Below are 11,472 nucleotides of genomic sequence, written 5' to 3'. Positions count from 1 at the left end.
AGGAGAGGAGGTGGTGTGGAGTGTGTGTGAGAGGGTGTTTTGGGGAGGGGGGAGGGTGGAGGATGGGAAAGGCAGCGGAGCACAACAGACACTAGGATGGCAATATGTAAATCAATGGATGTGTAACTGATGTGATTCTGCAATCTGTGTATGGGGTGAAGGTGGGAGTTCATAACCCACTTGAATCAAAGTGTGGAATATGATATGTCAAGAAATTTGTAATGTTTTGAACAACCCACAATAAAAAATTAAAGAAATAAAGAAGTGGGAGCTTATTGACTTGAAGTCAAGGGTATTAATGGGGTATACATATAGGGGGATATGGGAGGGGGATTCTTGGTGGATGTTGAAGGAATAAAAATAGATAAGGAAGACAGTAAAATTTTGAGTGACCCTGAATGCTCAATGTAGGGGAAAAAAAATTCACAATAGCATTTATTCAGTTCTTGATACAGGCTTCCTGAAGATTTTCAGGTGATCTACATTTGTCATTTCTTCAGCTCCTCCTAGCAATCTTCTAATATAAGGATCATGATTTTGTGCATTGGGAAACTGAGGCGCAGAGAGGGCTGATAACTCTATCTAAGCCATGCAAGTAGAAATTGATGGGGTTGGGATTAGCACTCAGACATTTCTGACTTCAAGGCAACTGCTATTTAGCACATGAGTTCCAAAAATGAATTTCATCGTTTTCAATGTGTGGCCTCAGCTTAACATGCAGATCTGGGGTTTTCACAGCATTCACGATCACACAGGAGTGAGACATAGACATGCTTTCAACAAACAGCAATTATCTCCCATGTGTCAGATACTGATTTAGGCCCAGAAATGCAAACACCACCCAAGCAATAAGACAATCCCTGCCTTCTGCCCAGCTAAAAGAGCTAGAGGGAAGCAAATTACAATATGCAAAAATGAATTCAGTGATTAACACATGTATAAAGGAAAACTAGGACAACCCAGTGGGAATCGTGACTTCCACACGATACCTTCGTGGAAATGCACGCCTTAGGTTTGACTTAGAAAGACAGGTAGGATTTCACTTGTGTAGAATTTGATGGTTTAGTTAAAAGGTTTAGAACTCACTCTGATGGGTTTTTCCTGGATCTACCACACTTACTAGGCTGTCTGTCCCCTTGGGCAGGTTACTATAGCTCTTTCTGCCTCCGTGAGATGATCTATAAAATGGGAATTGTCGTTGTACCTGCCTCATATGGTCACTCTGACGATCAAACAAAATAAGATGTATATTGCTGCCTAGAATAAATAAAGTGCGAGTAAATAAATTATTTATAGGGGCCAGATAGGTGACTTCATGCAGAGACAGTGGCACGAGGAGAGACACAGAAAGAGGTCAGAGCTCATGGATTTAGAAGAGACAGCGATCAAAACTCTGTGGGGCTTTGGATGTCACGTTCCTCAGCCTGAATGCTTCTGAAGGTGCTAGGTGGCCACAGAAGCCACGGAGAAGAGCTGAGTTATTGGAAACTGAAAAGTGAGAGGCAAGAAGAAGCACAACCAGATGCAGACTGAAAAGAAAGACCAGGCTTGGAAATCAGGCCAGGCCAAGTGCGTTTCTCACATACACAAAGTCATAGAGATGGCCAGGAAGATGATGAGGTAGCAGAGGGAAAGAGAAGAGGGAAGATCAACAGGAGGGGCAGAAGGAAAATGTCTACTCTTTATGAAATGTTGGGCACTATACTAAGATATTGCAAGGACCCCACGAAACACTCTACTTGGGGAAGTAGAGTGACAGCCTAGGTGACATGCTAGCAGAACAAAAATTTAACTTCAATTCTTTCTAGTTCAGAATACTCATACTTTTGATCACTGTATTACTTCCTTTCCTACAGACTGGACTCGACTTCCTGTTCTTGGGGGCCTGTGTTCCTGACCTCCAGTCAAGGGTCTTTTCACTCTTAGTTCTCCAGGTTGACACCAACCACAATTTAAAAGACCATCTACTGTTTGCAGGTCCTGGTGCTAGAAGATTAGATTGTTGCTAATCTTCTTAATTCCTCCAGAATTTAAAGGACCCATTCCCATTCACAGATGAGGAAGCTGGGGTTCCCAGAAGTGAGCTCTGCCCCCAGGGGCACAGATCTACTGTCTCCCAGAGGATTTATAAGGGACAAAGTGCAACAGGGTTCTATGAGCAATGCAAGTCTTTCCAGCATCTCTGGGACCTTAGGACAGCCTGCTGTCTTCCTGGCAAGAGGTGCCAGGAGAGCCTACCTCGAGACTTGCTCCTCCGCTTCCGCTTCCCTGCCGAGGCGCTGCGCGGGGCTGGCTGCAGCTGACTGATCTCGATGGGCGTGTTAGCGCGGAAACTCTCCTTGAACTTCTGCATCAGGGACTCCACTGTCTCCTGCGTCGCCTCAGCTGCTGATACAGGGTGGCAATGGGCTGAGATTAGGGCTTGGCCCACCCTTAGCCCCTGGAGGACTGGGCTTGGCCACCTTGAGTCTCAAAACTCCCTCCCTGACCCGTGGAGATATAGAACCACACGCCATGGGCATAAGCACAGATGTAACGTCAGCTTTATTGAACACCTACTATGTTACAGGTGCTGCCCTGTGCCCTTGGGATACAGCGGTAACAATTTAGATACAATCCACATTTCAGGTAATTCATTCTTTGGTAGCATACAAATCCCAGCAATGCTAACCCTGGAGCAGTTATGTGATAGGAGAGTTTAGAACTCTAGAGCATCTCACTTCAGGCTTTCTGAAGAGAGCAATATCTAAACAGAGATCTTAAGGATGAGTGTAAATTAGCAAAGGCAGATCAGGATGGAGGTGGGGAAATCTGGAAAGTAAATGTCCAGGGCAGAAGAAGCATGTGTGATAATCTGGAGCCAGAAGGAGCATGATTCTTGAGCAACAGAAAGGTCCTTAGTGAAGGTGCAATGGAGCTTGCACGGGTAGATGGTAAGAAACAGCTGGAGGGAGATGGACACCTTGTAAACCACATTTGGAATCTGGATGTTATCTCAATGGCAAAATATTGTTACTGAAGGGCTTTAAATAGGAAGTTCATGGGAAATTGAGCCTCTTTGTTAACAATTATTAATTTGACTGTGGAGAATGCAAATGGAGGCAAGAGAGATGACCAGCATTGAGACTTTTGCAGTAGCCAGTCAGAGGCAATGGTGCCTGAACCAGGGCAGTGGTAGCAAAGGTCACTCAACGTCCTAGGAGATAAAACTCCAGTACTGTGGATACGTAGGTCACTTAGCACCATATCCCCATTATACGGAGCTTACACTGAGGTCTGCAAACGAGCTGCGTGACTTGCTCCAAGCCAGCAAGTGATGCAGTCACACTTTAGGATCTCTAGTCTGACATTCCCTTTACAAACAACACCTTCCAATGATTTGCTAGCAGGATTTCCACAAAGTTTCAAAACGACTGGTTAGAAAGTTCCAGCGAATGAAGAAAGTGAGGTCAGAAAGGCAAAGAGAAAAAGGCAGAAGATAAAAGGAAAGGGGAAAAAACCAACAAGGATTGAGAAGGAAGGAGAAAGACAACATGAAAGGCAAGGAGGGGAGACCAGAAAGAAGACCGGGGGTTGCTACATGGCCCCCGTGCCTTTGTTCTGAGACATTCCCAAAGACAGCCTTGACTTTGAAATCTTCAAACTCAGCCCTCCCTCCGTCTCTGTCTCCGGAGGCGAGGGAATTTCTTCAGCTACCTTCTGTCTGAGACCAGGAGACAGCAGGTGCCAAAGACTTTCTTTGAAGAGGTTTCATCGGATTGGACAAAGAAGGTTCCTGAACATCCCAGCACCCACGGCTAAAGTGCTCCTGTTTCCTCCAGATATCCTCCCATTAGACAGATATGTCTGCAGGGTAGGTGCCACTCAGCGGGCTGATTGGGAGAGCAGGTTCTGTAAGAAGCCTCGTCCTCAGGGACACAAGGATAATCTTTGGTGTCTAGGGAAAAGACAACAGGCAACAGAATGAGCTGCATGGTGACATTCTAGCTCCCTCACTGCTCCTGCTCCCCTCTCCAAGAATACCTGCCTTAGGTCCTACTTAATGTGGTGCAATAAGACTCCAAACGTGGGCTTCTTATTCAAGCCTGCAGAGGAGACCCCTCCAAAGGAAGGTAAAGTTCTGAGAAGCAACATCAGGCCCAATTTGATTCCTTAAACCCGGAGAGAAGAGTGACTTACCCAGAATTGAAAGAGGTAAGATAAGCCATTGTAAAAAAATCCAGAACAAGTAGTGGACTGTCTGAAATTCTCAAATAGAGGGACTCCCCTAGGTTTGTCAATATTCATTCGTTCACTCATCTCCCCATTTATTTATCTCTTCATTCAGCAGCATTTACAGAAAAACCATCACGAGCCTCTGGTGAGAACAAGAGGAACACGTCTTGTAACAACCAAACACTGTAGACTGGTTGGCTTAAAAAAACATCATGGAATGGTGGCTTCAACAGCAAACTCTTATCTTTGTAGGGTCGTAAGGAGGTAAGTGAAATTGAGTGAGGTCATAAGGAAGGGCAATAATCTGATTGGACTGGAAAGAGAGACACCTCTTTCTCTCTCCCTCTACTCCATCATATGAGGACACAAAGAGGAGGTGACAGTCTGCAAGCCAGGAGGAAAACCCTCACCAAAACCTGACCCTGCTGGCCTTAGACTTTTAGCCTCCAGAACTGTATGAAAATCATTGCTTATGCCACACCGTCCACTGTATTTTATCATTTAATCCAATCAGACTAAAGCACAACCTAAAAAAGACTGTGACCTTGTCTAGGAAATAAAGGAAACTTGCTTCATGGAAGTTGCCATGTGACTAGGGTCTGAAGAGTTTGCATCATCAAGTGGGAGGAAGTGTTGGGTGTTGGAGAGGTGAGATGAGGACAGAAGAAGAGACAGAACAGTCTAAATGAAGACCTTTTAGGGAGAAGGACTATGGAAGGGGTTGAAACCAGCCTTTGGTACTGAATTACTGCCAGCAAGTGACATGAGATAACCCAGGAGAAGAAATAGGAAGCCTAACCCTGACCCTTACTCCTTGGACCTTGTGAAGGATGGACCATGATGAAGGTTTTAGAGGGGCAGGAGCAGATTTGCATGAAGGGAAGATTTCTCTAGAAAAAGAGAGAAGAATTCACTGGGAAAGAACAGGAATGAAAGTGAGAAGACCAGCTAGGAAGATAACACAGCAACACCAGAGTCCAAGTATGAGACGATGGCTGCCTGGAGTACTGCAGACACTGTAAAGATGGAGATGTAGGTGGAGTAGTAGAGAGAATAGAGGCAGAAGCAGTAGAATGGTAGAGACTGAGAAGTGGGCAACATGGAGAGTGATATTGTAGGTAAAACACCCTCGGGTCGTGAAGGCAGACTGAAAGGGGCAGACATGGGGTAGAGGGACTTATAGTTTGACTCCTGGTCTTCTGGCTTTTCACAGCTGCAGAATGATGGTCCCTCAACAAGAGCAAGGACCCTATAAAAGTCCACATTTGATAGGCATGAACAAGCTTGGTTTTAGGTATGGAAACTTAGGGGTCTCTTCAAAACATCTAAGTGGCAGTGTGGAGTAGAGACTTGAGTTCTTTGGGTCACACACTTACAAGAGAGAGCCAGCCTCTAGGGAGACATGCATCCCTTCGAAGAGGTAAGAGGAAGTATCTGTAATAGTTAAGAACATGAGCTTCTGGCACAGTGCAGGCAACAGAATGCATACACACCCCTATCTGTGCTGGTTGCTCTCCATTGGCACCCGGATCCACCATGCTCCCCAGGTGCATTCTTCCCATTGGCACCCCTGATCCACCATGCTTCCCCAGATTCATTCTTCCCATCTGTCCCAGTGGCAGATCCCTAGGGGCAGTATCACCTAGCTCCATGTTATCTGGCTGCAAGGTGGGTTTGGCCAGTAGGATGCTCTGGCTAAAGATGGGAAGGGAGAGTGTGGAGTATCTCTTCCCTCACTCCATTCCTGTTTCGGTACCATATCTGATAGAGACAAGGACCCTGGGTAATCACATCTTCTGCCAGGGGTCCCTTTTCCACAGTTCCAAATCTCACACCAATAAAACCACTTTCCTCTCCCTGGCCCTTCAGTTCCAGCAGCTAATAGTGGCTTCCTGTCCTGTCCTGTCCCTGGTACCTTGATTTCCACATGTTGACTCTCCTTGCTCTTCCTAGACCTCCACAAACAGTTGATTCATTGAATTCTCATAAAATCTTTTTATTTGTGGATGCTTCTTTGTCTAGACAGAAAATGACTGATACACTATCCCCTCTCTGTTCTTCCTATCTCTGAAATTCAGCAATTTCCAAAGGTCAGCGTATCCCTGTCCTGTTATTTCTACGTTCTTTCCCTTGAGCTGATATAGACTTGAATGGCTGGGGGAGAGGAAAGACACATGGAGAGAGAAGGTTTGCTCCCCTGAGCTTCAAGGGTTTCTGATCCCAACTGTAGCAGATCCTCTCCATCTGTTTGGCTGCTTTTGTCTTGGCAACAATGCCAAGAGCCCAGGCGGGCTGAGGGGGCCAGTGCTAGTGTGTACCTCTCCCCTCTCCAATTTCGTCCTGCATGCCGCCCTCTTCACAGCACCCCTCCAGCCCCCATTCTGCAGCTCTATCAATATCAATCCATCAAGTTGTTCAAATAAGCCTTATTACCTCCTGGTACCCACCAAGCTCTGCCTCCCCAGAGCGGCAAAATGCTCACCATGGCCCGGATGAATGCAACAGATGGTGCTTGATTTGAGCATCGCGGCAGGCCGAGGAAAGGGAGGGAGACGAGGGGAATGCAGCCTCTTTCTAATTGACATATGAGAGATTGTCGAGCTTAATGGGAGTGAACCACCCGGGTCTAAGGGGAGAAGCCCTGGTGCCCAGGCCAAGCTGGAAAGAGAGAGGAGAAGAGAGCAGGAGAGAGAGGGAAGAGGAGAAGAAAACAGAGTGGAGGGCAGAATTATGCTCAATAATCAATGATGGGGGCAAAGAGGATGATAAGGGAGAACGGAGAACGGAGGGCGTGGAAAGGACGGGAAAGAACAGAGAGAAAAAGAAAAAGCCAAAGAGAAGACCCAGAGAGAGGGCTGAGCCATAGTCCCTTTGCAAAGGCAGAAGGGGCTTGTTGGTTTCCAGATACCAGGCAAGCCTCGGCCTCTTCCTCTACCTTGCAGAGCAGGCTCTGCATGTTTGTCTGCACTGATTCTTGACAACTGTATACTCAAACTGTTATGCACTGCTCTCTCCTCCCAACAGCACCCAGGATGTTCCACTACTGAAATATGTATAGGTTTGAGTTCAAGTTTTGATAGCACTTTATCACCTCTTTAATTTTCTCAGACACATTCAATCTGTGTTAGAAGAAAAATTCACAATTCTTGAGCGACAACTCTTTGCCAGGAAAGGAGCCTGGCATTTCCTTATGCTTTCTCATTTATTCCTCCTAACAGCCCTGAAAGGCAAGGATCATTAACTCCTATCTTAAGATGAGCACTAAAACTCAGAGAGGTTAAATGGTTTTCCAGGGTCACACAGCCTAGAAATAGCAGAACTGAGATTTGGACTCAGGTTACAGTAACTGAAGCTCCAGCTCCATTCATTGCACCCTTTAGGTCCTGCCTCTGGTCTGCTTGGTAGGTGGACACTGAGTTTGGATGCCACTTCTTCAGGCCTGGAAAGTGACTCTGGTAGCCAGTTCCAATTTACATCATCTTGGCAAGGGAGCCCCAGGCAATTTGGTCCTGGATGGAACCAGTGAGTCCCACTGGTTAGAGACTGGTCTCCAATGCCAGAGGAGCCTTCCCCAAGACTTTCCAGTATGGGAGTACCAAGCTCAGCTCATGTGTCATGCTGTCACTTCTCTCTCATTATAGAATGATGCTCAGAGAACAAGCAGCCGGTGGTCACTGATCACGTTGACTGGTACAAGTGGGAAAGCCCACTCAAGTTCATTCCCATCTCTGCAGCTGGGTGGCCCTGAGTGACTGCTCTCATTTTTGCAACTCTAGTTTCCTCCTCTGTAAATGTTTGCAGGATTGCTAGGTTAATTCGACTCAGGTATGTACAGAGTCTAATAGAGCTTCTAGAACATAGTAATAGCTAAGAAGGAGTATGCATGGCCACTTATTACCCCTTCAGCTCAATGATGTGTCACTTCACTTCTCCCTTGCTTTATTCATTCTGAAAGTTGTTGGCATTATGAAATGGCCATTTTGGAAATTCTCTTCAAGACTACATACTTCCACCTTTATTCAGATATAAATGAAAGGCAACCAGAGAGAGAGTTCTCATGGTTAAAGACAGCAACTGACCAAGGCCCAAAGCTCCTGTCTCCTATTTACATGACTCTTCCATGTTTCCCAAATTTTTGTTGAATACATTTAATCTCAGATCTTGAGATGATTAATTTTATGTGTCAAGTTGGCTAGGACACTATATCCAGATGTTTGATCCAACATTATTTTAGATGTAGCTGTAAGGGTATTGATTAGATGATATTGACATTTAAATGAGTAGACTTTGAGCAAAGCAAATCTCTCTCCAAAATTTTGGATAAGCCCCAGACAATCAGTTGATGGACTTGATAGAAGACTGACTTCTCAGAGCAGGAGGGAACAGTCCCCTTCAGACTTGTGCCACAACATCAACTCTCCCCTCCCCTCTCCAGCCTGCTGGCCCACCCTGCAGATTTTGGACTTACAGCCTCAACAATCACATGAACGACTCGCTTAAGATAAACTTCTCAACAAGGAGAGAGAAAGATACAGACGTAGAATACACACAACCAACAGGAGGTGTGTACGTCTACTAATACTGATCGGTTGGTATCTTCTGGCTTTCGACTGGGTTCATTCAAATGCCAGGGTTGGGGGAAAGGTCATAGAAGATACCCCCCAGTTCTAAGTTATTACCTTAGCTAGAAAAATCCCACACAAAAGCAAAGAACCATCAAGTTTCCAAGTTGGGCAAGTTCAGTCACTGACACAATATCCCATCTCATGCAGGAGTCACCTCTTGATGAAAAGGTGGGGGTGGGGTGGGGGGAGGAAAGAAAGAAGGAGGGAAGAAAGGAGGGAAGGAAAGAAGGAAAAAAACAGGCAGTGTTCCTTAGCCAGATAATAAGCACATCTCACAACTAGAACAAATTCAAAACCCATAGTATACATTTTTTTAAAAATGGCTGCCTCTTCCCAACTCTCAGGGATAAAAAATTGATGGACAGAATTTTCTCACTTTTTAGTTTTCTCTCCCATACATTTTCCTAAACCTTTGGTGCCTGGTACAGCTTATCTTCAAGTAAGTGCCTGCAGACAAGACAAATGGACAAACAGCAACAAATACAAATTGGAAAACCAGGGAATAGCCTTTTCTTATACCCAAGATCTTGGGCTTATCAGTTAATACTGTAGACTTACAGGATGGTCATGATTTCAACTGGGAGAACTGCACCACATTTGAGTGATGGAACTAAACTCAGTGATATTTTCCTCTGTTCTGTTAACAACACAAAATCTTCCAGGTTCATGGAGCTGGTTCCATGCTCCCTAGCCAGAACACACAGAGTCTCCAAGAATCCTTCCAGCCCCAACATCTTGTAGTTCTAAATGTGAATGAATGTGCTTTTACCAAGACGGATGTAACAGTTACAGGAATCGCACTCCTCAGTTTGCAAAGCACTTCCACTTCCCTTAACTAATGTCACTCTAGAGAACTGAACTACCATTGTGTAGAGGCCAGAGAGGTAAAGGACATTCCAATGGTTGAATGGAGTCAATACCATAGTCCAAGGAAGATAGAACTGTGAATTCTGGTTCTCAGATTTCCATCTTATTATTTCTGGCTCCGGTAGCATCCAGGATTTCCATTACCAGTCTTCTTCAGCTATTCCTGGTCATGGTTCTCTCTGGATCTTGCCATAACCCAGAACCTGAACAGAGCTCTAACATATAGAAATGCAGCTTCTGCCATGGTCTTCTGTCTGTTCTCATACTTCCTCTGTCATGCTCATCAGATTTTGACTTTGAACTCAGAGAGACCATTAAGTCCTGACTGCAGGCATATTGTGCAAAACATTTGGGAAGATATGAACTTGTTGCTAAGATCCAGCACCATCATTTAGTGTGAGGGGAATTCATTTTTCTGGAAGGTCATTGGCAGAAAGGGGAAAATCCCACTCTCTTGCCTTTACTCCCATCCTCTCCAGAAATTTAACCTCCTCATGGTTTCACTTCTTCCCCCAGAGAGTCAGCTTGATCTATTACAAGAATTCACCTAAATATATTATTCCAATTTGCCAAGAGCATTTCATTAGCCAGATAATCACAGTAACAATAATGGCATTTATCAATGATGGTTTACTATGTGATAAGGAATGTTTTAAGGTAAACACAGCCATCACTTAATGTAATCCTCATAAGACATGGGATGCACATCCTCATTTCTTCATCCATCCTGAACCCATATCTTCACTCATTTTCACTGTCCCTTGGCTTAGGCTTCGCTGTGTCATGGACAATGGTACATGGGTGGAAGTCAGCATGTGCTAGTTCTGAGCCTGGGCTTCAAGAGATGCCACCCATTTCTGCTGACACATTTACACCTACCACTACCAAGGGGAACTTGTCACAATTAATATGTTGGTCTAGGAGGACGAATAGTGAACCACAGATTCACATCTCTGCAGCACAAATCTGCTGCCCTAATACCTACAACCTGGGTCCCTGACACCAGCCAACATGTAGATGACAAGTAAACCCAGTGAGATGAGTGTAATGTTCCATCTAATCCTCAGACACAGGACTAATCAGTATTATTATTGGATGCCCCTGAGATTTTGTGGCAATTTGTTATATAGCATGGTTGTCACAATGACTGACAGATACACAAGTTTTCAAGATACATATCATTATCTCCATCTTTCAAATGGGTAAGACCCACAGAGGTTAATTAAGTTTTCAAGGGTCATACACAGCCTATAAATTACAGAGCTTCACAGATATATTCAAATATTACTTAATGGCTTGTTCTAAAGTAGGGCCAATAAATATGGTTTGATGAATGACTTCCACATTGGAGAGGATGGGAGGAACCATTCCTCTGTCAGCCAACTTCCCCTTAGATCATATTAATAATCACTGTGAGGATGACCCCAGAAACACAACCATCTGAAATGGAGCAGTCTCTCTTCGGTGACTTGAAGTTCACCAACACATTCATTAGCAGGCTTCAGAGTTGGGCTATGCTTATTCAACCGATGGACAGATGTTTCAGGGTATCTATGGCTGGGCACTCAATGCAGGGTACAAGATATGCAATTTTAACATGAGTACAAAACTCACCCATGACAGGGTCAGGAGGGAGATAATGAGAGAACAGAATATGTAATTTGTTCAACTCTTTGTGTATGTGTGTGAGGGGGTGGTACTAGGGCCTTGTGCATGCTAGGTAAGTGCTCTACCACTGAGCCACATACCCAACTTGTACTATTCT

General features: G+C 44.9%; 1 protein-coding gene across 4 annotated transcripts in view; it reads right to left on the bottom strand.

Annotated features, from left to right (window-relative positions):
* Positions 1–11,472, bottom strand: part of Astn2 (astrotactin 2) — a 698,452-nt gene that overhangs the window by 452,561 nt on the left and 234,419 nt on the right. For 2 of the 4 annotated variants that reach the window (XM_048813212.1, XM_048813214.1), the window contains exon 4: positions 2,239–2,388. The exons of 1 other annotated variant lie outside the window; for it this stretch is intronic. In XM_048813212.1, coding sequence (XP_048669169.1) covers positions 2,239–2,388 — 150 coding nt within the window. The remainder of the gene's footprint in view (positions 1–2,238; positions 2,389–11,472) is intronic. One more of the 4 variants, XM_048813213.1, reaches the window with a different exon arrangement.

Source organism: Marmota marmota, unplaced genomic scaffold (genome assembly GCF_001458135.2).
Source record: "Marmota marmota marmota unplaced genomic scaffold, marMar, whole genome shotgun sequence".
Classification (NCBI taxonomy): Eukaryota; Metazoa; Chordata; class Mammalia; order Rodentia; family Sciuridae; genus Marmota; species Marmota marmota.
The sequence above is the reverse complement of the archived record's forward strand: the minus strand, read 5'-3'. Positions and strand labels throughout refer to the sequence as shown.